Genomic DNA, 16,682 nt, shown 5'->3' with positions numbered 1-16,682 from the left:
GTGATTATGTTTGTACAATGACAGTGGCTGGGGAATTTTAATTCTCCTTTTGTAATATAGCATCTTGATGGGATATGTTCCCATCCCCTGCCTAGAGTTTGCACGGAAATTAATTGGTCCTTCCATTAGACTTCTGGAGCATCCAGAAGTTAACTTTGAGCATTCTCCTTTTACTTTTTAACTCTGTCACAAAAGTCTGTTTCACATCCAGTTTACATAATCTTTTAATACTCGTGATGAATTCTTGGTATTAATTTGTCCTTTCTTTTTAAACTTCTATCCTGAGATTTTTCCTCTGATGTGCTGGGTTTTTTTCCCCTTGAAACAAGAATGTATTTAATGACCTTGTATAAATGTGACTTTTCCTATTTGCCTGAATTTTTTTTTTTAATTTTGTGATGGACTTCCTTCATAAGTAAATAAAACGCCTTTACTTTATGTGGGGGAAAACACATTGCATCTAAATACCTATCTTTCTGATAAGTGAGCCCTGAGCAAGAAACTCACAATAGCATCTTCCAAGTATTTACTTCCTAAATTTAGTGTGCTGTTTTGTCAAGGAAATCACTGACAGTGCAGGCTCTCAGTTACTCCAGTAGCACCTGCATTGCCTCCACAGAAAGCCAGGCTTGAGGGCTTGGTGAGGCACAGCCTCAAGGCGTATCTTCTCCTTGTGCAGCTTTCTGCCAAGTTCTGAAACCTGTAGCAGGCCCAAAGAAGTATTTTTGCTGTGGGAAATGGTGCCTTTGCAAGTTTGATAGATGCTCATAGCTCAGGGTTATGCTGAGATGCCATTGTTGCACCTTGTAGGCTGACACAGTTAATGCAAATTGACCTTTATCACCAAAACAAGTTTGTTCTGGAATTATTAGCTGTGATTCTGGAGCACAGGATTTTAGAGTCTTGCATCTTTCCATTAACTTTTGCACACATACAAGGGATTTTAGGCCTTGCATTATCTTTTGGGAGTTCACTGCCATCCTTGTCTGTGAAGGTAACGTGTGTTTTAACTGGAAGGAAAAAAAGAGAGATTTGAGCTCTCACCACTGATTCTCCTTTTGTTCTGTTTTCCACAAAGGCAAGGTAGCCCATATAGTATTTCTGAAGTCCTTCTCCAAGGTGACATCCAACACTGAGCTATTTTAGGAAAGGCAATGTGCCTTGCTTTTCTCGTTAAACCTCCTGCTTTCATTTACAGATACTTATTTTGTATCCTTCCTGCATTTCACCTTTGTATGTTAGGGAAGAGCCCTAAAGAGCAATCCCTGAAGATCTTGTATCTGGTGATGAAGAGTTCAGGCAGGTTAACAGATACCTCAGGCTCTCACAGTAGATGAGAGGAATGTTCCAAAGTCATGAATAGGGTTCATCTGCTGCTTCTTTAATAGCTCCTTCAGTTAAACCTCACACAACTGCACTCTGCACCATACCTTTGTATTTTTTATATGTGAAGTGGACATTTGAAACCACTTACATATTTGCTAAGTGCTACTGTGCCTAGCAAAAAGCTGCATTTGCCATAGCTCTCCTTCAGTCTTGGTTCATTTAGAGACACAATGTGCCTGTCTTCAGATTTTCCATACTCTTAGATTATTTGCAGTTGACTGCAGGAGTCCCTCTGAGGAAGAGGGGTTATTTACTTGCCCATAAGAGATTTTACTTTGAGATGTGCTGCCTGCACATTTACCCCTTCCATTTAGCTGTGTTCCTTGGTTAGGTCTAATCAGTGGGCTCTGAGATTTGGGCCCCTCCTACACGAACTGCTGGCTGACAGATGTGGGCCTGAAGGAGGTTTCTTTAGATACTGCTGGCATAAAACACATCATAGTTCAGTGCTTGCTTACACCACCGTGTGATTACATGTAGAATAGTGATGACTATTCTTCTCTGGTCTGTAGGTAGGAAACTGGCCTTTGCCTTCTCCTTAGAATATTTCTTCTCTTATATTTTTTGTTAACGGCAAGCCAGATGCCAAAGAAAATTTTTTATTGCTACTGTTTTCAGGGTTCTTTTCCCTAAAGAGAGAAATACTAACATTTAAACCAATTAGGCTGAAAAATGTTCTGGAGGAAAAATACAAGAAAATGAGAACTGTAAAATCTAATGAATATTTCCAAATGTTTTTTTCCTGGTAAGGTAAAATCCTATAAAAACTTTTAGAGAGATGCTTAACTAGTATGTCTTCTACTCAGCTGATAAGAAAACCCAACCTACTGAAATTCTTGGAACTTCAATGCTGGCACTGAAACAGAAGGAAAGGAGGTGTTGTGAATTATAAAGACTTGCAATAGATCACAGAGGATGAAATATTTTTCATTAATGGACTCAAAGGTTAAATCAATGAATAATTTCTGAAGTTATTTCATGTTTTTCTACCTACTTCAAACATGTCTGAAATTTCCACCCACATGGAATAAGCATTTTCAGAATGTTGTTACATAGATGGTAGTTTTGTATCAGTTGCTCAATATTCTCTCCATAATAAATGAGTTTAAATTGTTTGAGATACAGCCTGTGTCATCCTTAATGATCCTAATTTGCCACTTCCTTCAGACTTCCTTTTATACTGTGCCTTCTGTTTTTCTCAAGTTTGAAAAGCCAGTATCTGTGTTAGGCCCAACATGTTATACCCTGACACTGGATTTCAGCTTGGGAATTCAGTTTTTGCACCAGCCTTGTGGATCTTGCTGCCTAAGAATTCTTCATATTTTGTGCTGGTATTGCAGAGCCAAAAGGGCACTGTTGTGCCTGGCAGGCATTTGACAGGTTTTCCAGGTTCTTTATCTGATGCCCCAAGGCTGTTGTGGAGCATTGTGTGATTTGATAAAATTGGTTTCAGTGATGCAGTCTGAATACACACACTGCTGTTTCCACTGAATTGATTCAATTCCATTTTTATATTCTACTCCCTCTGTGTTGTACTTTGAGTATTTTATAAAATTATTCATTACATTTAAGTGAGCTTTAGCAGAAGGAGTTCATGGTAATGATTACATTCAAACTTGTGTTCAGCTTGCAAAATTGAGTAGTTATAACCACCTTATTTCATTCATTTGAGACACTTTTTCAGTTCTCTCTGTATTGATTTGATTTAATTCTGCAGTTTTAGCCTGCTCCAGAAATTTGTTGGGTTTTGGGGAGGTCTCTTCCCCTGCAAATTGTAATTTGATTCTCTGATTAGAATGTTGGGAACCTCAGTAAAAGCTTTTTTTTTTTTTTTTTCATCCCTTCAGTCTTGCTATCAAGATCTCTCTCTTTGTTTTTATACTCATCTCTTTAATGACAAAGGTTTTCATTTTTTTTTCCTTTATCAGAACTATTAGATTTAATATTCCCATCTGAGGACATCACTGATGTCCTTTCATAGTGATGCTTTTGAAGGCTTTCAGTTCTCTTCCATCTCCTTCTTAAGTATTGCTTTTTAAAATTTTACCAACTCTTTGGGGACTGATGCTCGTTCCTGAGCAGCTGTCTTGCTCCATCTTGATTCTTATTTAGTTTTCAATGGTAAGTGTCCCTCCTAACTTACTGACTGTGGGATCTTTACAGACTCTCTTTGTGTTCTAGGACTTCATGTGTTAGGCCTTTCTGTCTTACCATGTCAAGAAAGAAAAAAATCTGCTTCCCTTAATCTTTCGATATTACTCCTGTGCTTTGAATCACATTGCTAGAACCAATTGGTGCTGATCCTCTTACCTAATTACATATATTCACATGTGAGAAAGAAGTTACTCATCTCAGTTACATCTTTATTCATCTTCTGATATTAAATTTTCCAAAACCTTATTCCCTAAATACAATTTTCATACATTACCTGTCCAATGTTAATGGCTCAATGATGCCAAAGAGCTTTAGTTGCCATAATTGGTATGCTGTCATATCTTTGAATTCTTCATTAAACATACTTTTAATTTTGTCTTTGATGATTCTTCAGTGATAACAGCATATTTTAGTTTTGTGCTAATTCTCCTTTAACTTTCAGTCAATGTCAGGTCAAATCAGGTAACTGCTCACAACATCGAGTTGCCTTGATTATTTCTCCATGGTATGGGTTTGTTAACTTTGAGAGCTTCATTTTCTGGCTATTTTACTTCTTTACAATGTAGAAACACAGTGTCTGCTCCTCAGCATAACAGAGGACATCTGACATATGGAAGCTCAAAATATTTCAGGTGACCACCTTCCAGCCTTTTGTTTGAATAGTTGGGGTTTCATTATCTTTTCTAAAGTTCTGGATTTTGTTTGGACTTCATTAATAGCTTTGCCATTATTACTTACTAATACCTCTTCTCATATTGACATGCAGTATTCCTTTTATGCTTTTCTGAATTTTTTTTTTAAACTTCCCACTTAGTAACCATACTCTTAGGCAGCAAAGTGAATGGATTGATTGAATGGATTAAGGTTTGTGTCCGTGTACAGCCTGTAGAGTCCACAAAAAAAGGCACCTGAACATCTACACATTTGGCAGTCCTTTATTCTATTTAAAGCTTTTGACTGTGACAATATACATTAATAATGATATGGTAAGCTATCCTAATTGTCAGTATTAAGGTATCTGCAACTTGGTGACACACTGAAAGTGAAGTAGTTCACTGAACTGAACAGAGAGAAATGGATAAGAGCTTCCCTGAGGCAACAGTGTCCATTGATTTAGTATTGTTTTAACTTTGTCACTGGCAAGCTAACAGTCTACAGTTAAAATACCATCTTTTCTTCTCCTGATTTTGCCTCTGATGTCCCCTATGTGTTGCTTGGTGTACATATATGAATCTGAATGTCCTTCAAAACTTTGGAAGGAATGCATGCATTAATTACTTCAGTTGACCCCAATATTCTAAACTGATTCTGTCTATTACAAAGAAATGTTCTTAAATTACTGGCAATTCTAGACAAAGGAAGCTGCTACCAAAATGTTACAAACATGAAGTGTGTAAGAACCTGGCTGGTTGAGGCCATTCTTCTGGGAGGTTAACTAGGTACTGTTAGAGAACTGTTCAGGAACTGTTAACTGAGGTTAACTAGGAACTATTTTAGAGCTGATTTCCTGGTGATTTTGCTTTTTCTGCATAGTGTCCTCAAGCAACATAGCAGACTAAGCCCATTTCGCCACTCCACAAGAGAAGCCATAATATTTAGCTTTAAATTGTATCTTATTAACTTATACATAAAATACTATTTTATTTTTATGGACCAATCCTGTATAATATTTTGTATTCTGAACTCACCTGCTGTTTGGGTATACCTGAGAACAAAACAGATCCTTCTCATAGCCATTCTGCTACCTTCCAGTTAGCCAAGTGAATTGTTCTTGCTCATGAAGATGGATGTTATTTCTGGTGTGATTTCTTTAAATTCATATTGTTATCAGAGAATGTCATGAATGGGATGAGACAGTGATCTACAGATGGTGTTTCACTCCAGTGATGCCCATTACCTTAACAGTCATGCCCAGTTCTTTCTGATTATTGTTTCAATTATATTTTTAAATGAATGAAGGAACAATTCTTTATACATGCCCTTTGAAATATTTACTTCATAATTTCTCTAAATTTATTCTTGCAAAGTAAATTCTCTGTTTCCCAGTGATCCCAGTTATATTGGATTATGCTGATTGAAGTATGATTATATTGAAATATAATTAACTTTATCTTATCACACTTTAATTAGTAAAGCACACTGGATTTCTTTGAAGTTAAACTCATGGGTTTTGGCTTAATAAGGAAATAGCATTGCTTGTGAGTCTCAAGTGTTACTTCTGAAAATATAATTCTGAAGCTATATAGGTGATATGTTCTGAGTACATTCCAATCATCATGTCACACTTTGGTCTGAAGTGTTAAGACCATATAGTCACACTTGCCAGTGGATCATGAAATAAAAATGAAAAACTTTGAAGTTACATGATGGCAGCTTTCAATCTTTGTAGAGTAGGGAGGATGTTACTGGAATTTTGAACCAAATATTACTTACTCTGAAAAATTTATCATTATTCAAATTTGGTTTTTTGTGCTGCTGATAGGAGTAGTAGTTCCCTGAAACCCTTTTCCTGTATATACATTGCTTTCTAAAGGGAAAAAAAAAAGTTTTAGAGAGGTTAAAGTAAAGAGTTTTGACCTACCAGATACTTGATACTTGAGAGATGCTGGCTCTGAAAAATTCACATTTAAGAATGTATAGGAATGTACATGAAAAACTGTCTGGTGTAAAACTGCAGCATTGTTTATTTAGAGTACATGAACTGTCATTTAAATGCCTCTAGCTAATATTCAGGAAAACTGCTTATGGCTGCTAAAGCCTTGCCCCAGACAACCTGTCTGCTGCTCTGTTTAAACAGTGACTCTCAGGTTTAATTATAACAACACATTCTGCAAGTACTGTGTTGATAAGGATGTAGCAAATAAGCTGCTGTGTTTTGGGTGATCAGCTGGTGTGGTAAAAGTTCTGTTTCATTAGGTACTTTGAACATGGAATGAAGGTTGCATTAAATTTAGTGCACATCATGCCTATGTTTTTAACTGCTGTTTCCTTCAGTGTTGATCCTTTCCATGTTGATGTTTGCATCTGGAGAACTTTTTGTGAGATGATTTCTCACAAAGTCTTAAGACAGAAAAAAGATCCTGTCAATTTGTTTGTATAGGTTGTGATGTGAAAGAACTGTGTCTCTTTTAAATCTATCAGCTGTTTGGGGGGAACTCTTTCAAACTGTGTGTGTTTTTTTCCAAATCTTTGTTTTAATGTATGTCTTGCCATTATCTGCTCTTTTCCTGTCCTGCAAAAGTTATTAATGTAAAGGATCTTGAACCAACACCTTGGAATAAAACATCTGTCCTGTTGGCAATTTTATTTCCTCATTTTTTAAATCTTGATTGGTTCTTGGTTTTGCTTCAGACAGAAATCTTACATTCTCTGTTGCAACTTGCAAGTAGTAGTAACTACTTGCAACTACTTGCAACTTGTCATACTACTACTCCTCCTTTGAAATCTTCAGTTCCCCTTTACCACCATATTGCTGACTTTGTTCTGTCTTTGAAATGTGGTGGCCTTTTTGTTTTCACTTCTAGTTTATTTATTTTCTAAAACTTATTTCTCTTTTGTCCCTTACCTTGTGTAATGTCCATTATTTTTTTCTGTCTGCTTACTAGAAAACAAATTAACCCAAACCTGAAAGAAAACTATTAAAAGCAGAACATTTATCTAAATTCTATAACAATTTTAAGAGATTTTTATTTTGTTCTGCTTGTATTGTTACATGCTGTCAGTGCCCCTCTTAAAAAGAATAGGTTACAATGAGCAATGTTACTATAAAGACTAACAGAGATTACCTGAGGTGTGGCAGATCATCACACGAAGGAAATTAAGGACTCTTCAGTCTGGAAAATGCTAATTGAGAGGGACTAGAACAGAGGTCAGTAAAATCGTGAAGAGCACCGAGAAGGTGAATGGAGTTGTTACTGGTCTCTCCCAGCATAACAATTAGGGGACATCAAATGGAATTAGCACATGGAAGGCTCACTGGAGATTTTTTTGTTTCAAATGGTTTTGCTATGGTGGGGGTTTAGATTCAAGGAGAGACTTGTTGACAAGTTAATAGAAAAGAAATCCATCAGAAGCTGTTGGTTACAGAAATATCTTTCTGACAAAACCCAGTCGCAAGGGCGAAGGGATTCTGGGGGGCTCAACATTTGAAATGTTTCCCTGGGCTACTTCTGATGCCCATTGCTAGGAGTAGATTGCTGGTTTAGATGGACCTCTGGACCAGTATGTCTTATCTTCAAGATCCCTGAAACATTGCAGGACTGTAGATTATAGACTGGTGGAAAGACATATTCAGAATTTTTTTTTCCTTTTTTTTTTTAATTAGCATTTGTTAATGGAGCCCTGCTTGCAATTTTTTAATTTGGTTTCATCATGCCAAAGAGGCATGCTAATCATTTTGTTTTATATGCCTGATTTCTGTGTCAGAGTGAAGAGCTGAGTGACTGTCACTGAAACAGATGTGGATGGGTCCTCAGAGCCCAAGACATTTAGTATTGGTGATAAGCATTGTGTCAGACTGAGGAAAAGTATATCATATTCTCTGCTACTCATGGCTGAGATCCTATTATTTCTGGCCATGCCTGACAGCTCTAATGTTAAAATGTGAAGGGTCATAGAAAATTAGTGTAATTTCAATGGCTGCTTTAGAGCAGCAAACATTAAGTCAGTTCCCAAGAACAGTTCCCTGGTGCAACCCTTAATCAATTCAAACTTTATTTTTAGGGATGACCTTTAGTAATGCGAGCCTTGATCCATTGAGATGCTGTTCACTTTTGATGCATCTCCAAATCCCTTTTTTATGCATTTTAAATCAACACATGCTTATTCTGAATTTATGTGTGTGGATAGACGGAGAGATGTAATTTGAACACATCTGTTCAAATATGCATTTCAGATCAACTTGGTGCCGGTTCTCATAATACGGCTGAGTTTTTGACGGGTATTATATCCCTAAAGTACACAGCAGATGGTATTTATTAGAGATTGAATGGAAATGAAGTTTAAGGATGTTGAGCTTTTTGTCTTAAGTCGCTCATTTTTTAATCATAAAACAATAATGATCTGAAGTTATAAATCTGTAATGAAGTTCTATAAAATGTTTATTGTTTTTGGGGAGAGTAGAACACCTTATAGTTGAATTAAGTTGGTCCAAGCCTTAACTGTTTGGTTTTTGATTTGGGTTTTTTGGGGTTGTTTTTGTTTCAAGGAAAATTGATAATGAGAAGTATCATAATGCTTCTCCTAAACCATTTGGGCTGCATCTAGTAGGAACTCTGGCAACCTTCACGATAATTGTTTGAAGAGAGTAAAACCATGTGTACTCTTTCATCCTCAGGCAGTCAGCCATGCTAATTATGAGATATACTTTTTATCTAGGTCACTATTCCCTGGTAACAAGGACAGCCCAGTCCCTACTCGCACAGAGTCCTCCACACCTATATCTTCTCAAGCTGAGTTCTGGAAATCAGGTCTGCTTGCTGCCTCCAGGTGTCATTCAGCCCAGTTTCTGAAAGAGCTCTTCTGGCAGCAGGAGGTGGGTTGGGAAAAGAAGTCATTAAAAAATACCTGTTCTCACTCTCAGTTAAACTCTGAGAACTTGTTGGGTTGTGCTTCTTGATCACAGATACAATTCTACAGCCTGTTTAAGGTGACAAAACCACAAACTACTCCAAATTCAAGCCCAACATATTAAGCTGCACTTGTAAATCTGTTGGATGCTGCTGCAGATCACAAAGCTCAGGTGTAATGTGTTCCCTATGGAATCACCAGCAGGAGCATCCTTGAGTGCTGTGTAAGGTGTGGAATGCAAAAAGCAGGATACATCCTCTGACTCTGTAGCTGTAAGGCTGGACTTACTGTGTAGTTTCTGCTACCTGTGAAATTTGAAGTGTTTTAACTATGAAGCACCTCCAAATGAACTGGTAGGATTGAATGGCCATGCCAGCTATTCTCCCAGGTGTATTCTTCCTTCATGAAAATTTGCAAGAATACTCTGAAAAAGTTTTCTCTGTGGTCCTGTCTGGTTTTCATTTGTCTCTTTTATTGTTTTTTAATCAAAACAAGCATATAAACAATATGGCATTACAATTTTTTTTTTTTTGGTTTGTTGTATCTTGGGCATCAGTTTCAGAGGGATATGATCCAAGCTGTGAAAATAGGTTTTAAAAAAAGTATTAAAATTGTGCTTTTTACACACATAAACAAAATAGACTTACTTAAACATCTGATAATATTTGTTGTCTTAATAGCTGAGTTAAAAGTGAGTTGGCTTATAAATGAAGCCACTAATTACTTTTACATACAGTATCAACCCAGTTACCTTTTTTGCTTTAATTCAGCCAAACTGAGGTGAAGCAGAACTGATTTGTGAGACAACCTGGAATTGTCTTACGCAGTAATAGAGAACATATTGAAGTATTTGAAATAAGATAATTTCTTACATTCTATATAATTCCTATATAAATTCTCTTAAATATTAATGTTCTTAGCTAGCTGCATTGTAATAAGGTGTCTTACCAAAGTATAGTTTATATCTGGCCATAAGGCTCAGTATGTTATCATTTAAGAGACTTTACACAGAAGTGTTTATGACATGCCTGTTGTCATTAAACCAAGGTACTTTCCAGTTTTACTCCATGTGTAAATCAGTTCAGCAGCTGATATGAGTATTCAAAAGAACTTGTTTTTCTGACACAGAGGTTCTGAACTCACACATCCTGGACTACTTTTAAGCACATATGGAAAAGATTACTAAGAAAAATATTTTCAGTGGATATCCATTTATTAGATGCCTGTTCATCCATTGTGTAATTTAGGGTAAATCATAAACGGGAAAGGATGGAGAAATTCATAAATTATGTTCAGGCTTAGTCCCCAACTCCAGGCACTTAACTTAGGAGTATATTGTCTTGTGCTGCATTTGTAGGAGGGGGAGAGAGAGAGAGAGAGAGAGAGAGATGTTGGAGTATTTCAGAACAGAAACAGGCTGAATTATTTTCTCAAAGTGTGGGGATTTTTCCATGGCTTAATCCTCAGGTTAATCTCCATATAGCCAAGAGAGAAGCAGCGTGAAGTTTCCTGTTGTTCCTAGACGGTGCTTCCAGCTGAGCAGTCTGTTTCTCTTGTGCTAGCTGCAGTTGGTGTGACTCCTCAGTGAGCCATTTAAGTTGAAGTCAGAAATCCCATGAGACTAGGCCTGATGGAGAAAAGAGAAAGAGGGGGTGAAAAGGGCTTCTGGAAGACTGTGTGTGGTCACTGGGAAGATGCAAACACATCCTTCAGCTCCACCATAAAATGGCACATTGAGATTCCTGTTAGGCTCTGTAAATACGCTTGGAAGACCATCTCAGATACCTTCAAATTATTTCATTCATTAACCCTGTTTCGTGTTCTCTGTATAGGCTTATACTGCAGAAGCATTCTAAAATATAAAATAATGTATGATGCTGAAATAACACTTCAGAGTAGACTGGTTTTATTTTCATAAAAATTCAGGGTTTTTTCCTAACATTTTTTTCAATGCAAATTTCTAATTTATGAATCAAGAAGTTGCTATGTCATCAAACTTTTTGGTTTTACTTTAATTACACAGAGAGTATAGATAGATTACACAGAGAGTTCTCATAGCCTTCTGTAAGACCACATAGTGTTTTCTTTTTATTCATATTGCTATTTGTTCTAATCCATTATTTTTCATGCAAAATCCAGTATTTTGTTAAACTGTAACAGGTGGAGGTAGCTGGTCTTGCTTACAAGCAAGTTGATCGCTTTAAGTAATTTCTGGATTTAGGTGTTAATTGCTGAAATGGAAGTGGGAAGAATATGTGATCATGCAAAAGAATTTCAAGTGGTCATGTGAGTAGCTGAAGGTGATAATTTTAGCTGATTTACATAATTTCTTCCCAGAATGTGGATTTGGTTTGTAATGGTTATTGCTAAAGGAAATGTTTTCTGTAGCTAAAACCACATGAAATGGTGCATGTAACAAGTGAATCCTGGACATTTTCACAATTTCGCTGCTGCTTTTCTTAGAAATATTGCTCTTTGAAAATGGGGGTGGGATGGGGTGGGGTCAGTGGTCTTACTGTTTTGTTTTTGTCAGCTTTTATTATTTTTATCTTCTTTCTAAGTCACTTGTCCATGACTTGACTTCTAGGCATCAGTCAATTCCTTGGGTCTGATTTTTTTCTTTGACCCCAGAGGCTGACTTGGTTCCTCTTTAGGCAGGGGGTAAGATGTTGCTTTTCTTCTGTATTCTTTCGAACATCTCTTGTTCCTCCTTTCTGTGGGGTTTGGATACCTGTGCTGTCAGCACTTGTTCATGGGTGTGTTGGCCCTTATAGCATCACACTAAAACAGATGTGTCTTCACTGTAAGGTGAAGTAGTTGCTTCTTTTTTGGGTATTTTTTGCATTGCTGGTCTAGTTCAGAATGGCAAAACATCAGTCTGCTTGAGTAGAGGGAAGGGATTTATATATGTAGAGGGACATAGCGGACAAAATAAGTATTAGGGCTGTTTTATCTTATACCTGGCATTAATTATTCCTCTAATTCATTTTGTTCTGAAATTCCACAGTTTTATTGTAAAACATCCCAATTGAGAGTCAACATGTTGTAGAGCTTCTATCCTACATCCTAAAAACCATTTGTGGAAACTGAATAGTTAGTTAGGCTAACTGTAAATGAGTTTATGTAATAAATGTTACAGGGGATGTTCAGCAGTGTTTTCTTTGTTTGCTTCAGAATAGATAAGCAGCATTTGGTGTAAAATAATAATAGTATTGGCTGATGCACAAGAACTTGTTTTATGTGATTTTGGATCATATTTCATAGAGGGAGCAATTCTTAAAAATCATCTGAATCAAAGTAATAAAGAGTTTTGTGCTGTTTTCTTTCAGGCTGTCAGAGAAAAGGTCACTTTAATTTTCAAGTGTGTATGTGCTTTATATTTTCCATAATGATATCTTTTCCCCCTCTTTTTTCATTAAGAAATTGTGTTTCACATGTGGAACTAATTGTACATATTTTTGTTCATCACTGCTTTGAAAAGTCTTTAAGAGCTTGATTTTTGTCATTTTGGACTTTGAGTGAAATCTCATGCTTTTCTCCCCTTTTTAAACTGCTTGTTAAACAATATAATCAGCAGTGATATAAAAATGCACTATGCAATGTCATATTTTAGGCAGTTACACTGGATTGAACTGTAATTAATTGCTGTTGCTGAAGACACCATGGTCCTTATTCTCTTTTTGTATCCAGGCTTTTCTTTGTGTGTAATAATTCCATCCAGGAAGAAATCTAATTACTAAGATAATTAACACCTTATCAGCAAATGGAGTTCAGACATTTGTAGAGTTTATGAATTTTTAAAATATGTAATTTCCTTTTAACTGAATGACAACTGGTGTTATGGAGAAAAAGAGCATATTTTATTGTATCTAGCTTGATTGGACCTTATAATTCATGTTGCTATAGAAACAACCAGGCCTTTATAAAGGATGGTATTACTACTACCATTGGTAATAAATGCTTTGACTGTTGCCAATAGTGTCATTAAAATGGATAAAATAACTTCATTATAATGGTTTTGTCAAATGTAATGAATGTTCTGTTCATGTTCTGAGAAATGGCAGCTGATGTTAGGTGGCATTGGTTTATAAAGCAATGTACTCTTTCTTCCATGAGCTTACTACTGCTGCACAAGATATTTGTGGTATGAACAAAATCATGTTGCAGGATGTGGTGCTGCTCTCTTCACTCAGTCCTTAAAGATAAGGAGTTTTATTGTTACATGATATCAAGCAGAAGTTCATATCTTGATGTTTGACAGTCTTGGGAAAGCAGCAGTGACTGAGGGTGCTGAGCCATCAGCTCTGGGGATTTCTGCTCTTCTGCACAACATCCAGATTGTGCTTCCCACTTAGGACTGTTGGACCAACTCCTTTAAAATGTTCAGTTTTATAGTGGTTTTCATTTGTTGCTCAAATGCCATCTTTTAGCCTCAGCTCAGATGATGGAGTCTGAATTTGTGAATTCAAAAAGGAATTGATAGAATTTGGTTTCTTTGCTGGGGATTTTTCATAAAGAAAAGGTGAAAGAAGATTCTAATAATAGATGATAAATTCCTGTGCTGCTACCTATATGTCCAGACATGTGCTAAAAGGAGGGCAAGGCATTAATATTAGCTCATTGCCAATACTTGCAGAAAAAAAAAAAAAAATTAAGTCTGGGGGAAAAAAAAAAATCACAAAATATATTTACTACCAAGTACAATTTGTCTGAAGGGTGGTGTGGTAGATATAGGCTATGGTCTAATATTGCACCTAATAAAATTAATAAGAACAGTATTCTCTGCTTCCCTTTTTGGGGTCTTTTGCCAGCAGGTTTTCCTTTTTCAGTATAACTCATTGTTTCAGGAAGTTTTCTTTCAGTCTCTTCACTCACTATAATCACAGTATTTTTTTTTTCCTGTGGTAATGTAGTGTCTAATAAGAAATTATAGTTTTCTTTGGCTATTTGAATGCTTTATAAATGTAATTTGGATTACATGCACTGCCATTCACAGTTCTGCCTTGTGAGGGGAAGAGAAACCTTCCAGCCATTTCTTCAGGTTAGAGACAATCTTGGAGACCCCTTCTTAACCTCAAGTGTGAAATTTGCTTGTGACAATTGTCTTTATGCTATTCACCCCTAAAACAATCTCTTTCAGCTGTTCCCTTGCCTGTGGCCTATATAAGAGCTGTAGTATTATTTAGATTGGAAGGGACCTCTGGAAGACATCTCATCTACTCCCCCTCCTTGAAGCAGGGCCAGTTCCAAGTTAGATACCACCAATATTTGTATAGAATTTTTACTTTTCTCCAATATTTTCTGCAGTTTATCATTGTTACTGGCAGTGTGGGGTGAAGTCTGCATTGTGGAAGCAGTCTCATCTGTGTCAAGTGGGAGCACTGAGCACTATGTGTTTCTGCCTCTCTCCAGAGGATGCTTATCATTATTCCCACTGTACACAAAGCTCAGTCTGGGTGCAGGCCTTGACTCCAGTATCTACTGGTGAAAGTGTTCATGGCATGTTCCCACCATGTCCAAGATGGTGGCAGTGGCACAATTTCAGCTGAAGCCCCCTAACTTCACCCTCCTCTGTGCATCTTTCTGTGTCTGTGGGCTGTCTCTGTCAGCTCTGCTGCCTTAACCTGATGTGTATGAGGGATCTGCATGTTCAGTCCAAGGGGAACAGTTAGGAAATGTTGACCTTGCTTAAATAACAAGAGAACTCACTGCCTGTGCATTTGTGAACTTAAGTGTTTTGTTTTCCTTTTAAAGCAAAGCATAGCCTGATGTTTTAGAATACTGAATTAAAAATTACCTTTTGACTAAAGATGTATTTTTGGCTTCTAAGCCAATTTTGTTCAATTTGCTCCGTGATAATGACATGCCAGTCCCCTCTTTCAGATACCCTGTTCTACTTTGTTAGCAGCCTTATAAAACATTAAATAGTTGACATTTTCTAGTGACTGAGTCTCAAAAGGTTTTCATTTTATGGATTAAGCAATCAGAATTCAAGAAATAACAAGGTGTGCTGATTACCTCTAATTTTGATTGAAGGAAGAGTTGATCCAGATGTTTTCACTCTTCTGTCACAATCCTAATCCAGTATTTGCTGCGGTATCTTCTATTACTGTGCTCTCTGCTGAGCACCAGATGCATTTCTCATTACCAAGCAATGGTGTTAAAATATTTTTTTCCCCCAAGATCCTTCTAGGTCTCAATTTCTGTAGATAAAGTTGAAGGTTTATAAGTCTATGTACCTAGCTTTTAAGGGAGCAGCACTTCTACATGTCCTCAGTTAAGTGTTTCTTTCTACTTCCTTTACAGAGTGCCTGGAATAACAATTGCTACAGACATAATTTGTGGATTTCCAGGAGAGACAGATGAAGATTTTCAAGAAACTATGAAACTTGTAGAAGTGTACAGGTTTCCAAGCTTGTTTATTAATCAATTCTACCCACGTCCAGGAACCCCAGCTGCAAAAATGCCTCAAGTTCCAGCTGCAGTGGTAAGATGCAATTTCAGATGGCTTTAATACATAAAGTATGTACACAAAAATGTACATTTTCTGCAGAACAGTGCCACATTAGGGTGAAGGATTTTTTCAGTCCAGTAAGGGAAATGATGCTAGACCACTGGCTAGGCTAGACCACTGAATGTGTTTTCATATATAAATGGCTGTTCAGATTGTGAGGAAGGGTAATACAGTGGTTATACTCAAGATCTTGTCTGCTTTCTATCAAGTTTGGGATGAATGACTACCAAGAGTAGTAGCTCATTGGTTACACATAGAAATTTATTTCCATTTTAAGACTTCTGTGACTCCAGCATTCTCAAAACTTATTGTGAATAATTTAACTTCCTTGAGCCGGCCGGACGTACTGCCGTACGGAAGGACGGCAGGTAAGGCCTGTACTTCGGAGGCGACGTAAGGCCGGTCCGGAATGCCGTCGGCATGTCCGGCCTGACGTCAAGGCTTCACGTCGCGTCCTTCCATTCCTTCCTTCCTTCGCTCCTTCCTTCCTTCCTTCACTTCCTTCCTTCCTTCCGTCCTTCCTTCCTTCCTTCCTTCCTTCCTTCCTTCCTTCCTTCCTTCCTTCATTCCTTCCTTCCTTCCTTCCCTTCCTTCCTTCCTTCCCTCCCTCCTTCCTTCCTTCCTTCCCTCTTCCTTCCGCCACTTCCTTCCTTCCGCCACTTCCTTCCGCCACTTCCTTCCTTCCGCCACTTCCTTCCTTCCTTCCTTCCTTCCACCACTTCCTTCCGCCACTTCCTTCCTTCCTTCCGCCACTTCCTCCTTCCGCCACTTCCTTCCGCCACTTCCTTCCGCCACTTCCTTCCGCCACTTCCTTCCGCCACTCCTTCCTTCCGCCACTTCCTTCCTTCCTTCCGCCACTTCCTTCCTTCCTTCCGCCACTTCCTTCCTTCCGCCACTTCCTTCCTTCCGCCACTTCCTTCCTTCCGCCACTTCCTTCCGCCACTTCCTTCCGCCACTTCCTTCTGCCACTTCTTCTTCCGCCACTTCCTCCTTCCTTCCGCCACTTCCTTCCTTCCTTCCGCCACTTCCTTCCTTCCGCCACTTCCTTCCTTCCGCCACT

The 16,682-nt window shown here is 37.7% G+C and overlaps 1 protein-coding gene across 2 annotated transcripts in view; it reads left to right on the top strand.

The window, feature by feature from the left end:
- CDKAL1 (CDK5 regulatory subunit associated protein 1 like 1) overlaps positions 1–16,682 on the top strand; it is a 378,008-nt gene that overhangs the window by 257,448 nt on the left and 103,878 nt on the right. For both annotated transcript variants that reach the window (XM_009093895.4, XM_030241687.2), the window contains exon 12: positions 15,415–15,595. In XM_009093895.4, coding sequence (XP_009092143.2) covers positions 15,415–15,595 — 181 coding nt within the window. The remainder of the gene's footprint in view (positions 1–15,414; positions 15,596–16,682) is intronic.

Source organism: Serinus canaria, chromosome 2, assembly GCF_022539315.1.
Source record: "Serinus canaria isolate serCan28SL12 chromosome 2, serCan2020, whole genome shotgun sequence".
In the NCBI taxonomy this organism is placed as follows: domain Eukaryota; kingdom Metazoa; phylum Chordata; class Aves; order Passeriformes; family Fringillidae; genus Serinus; species Serinus canaria.
The sequence above is the reverse complement of the archived record's forward strand: the minus strand, read 5'-3'. Positions and strand labels throughout refer to the sequence as shown.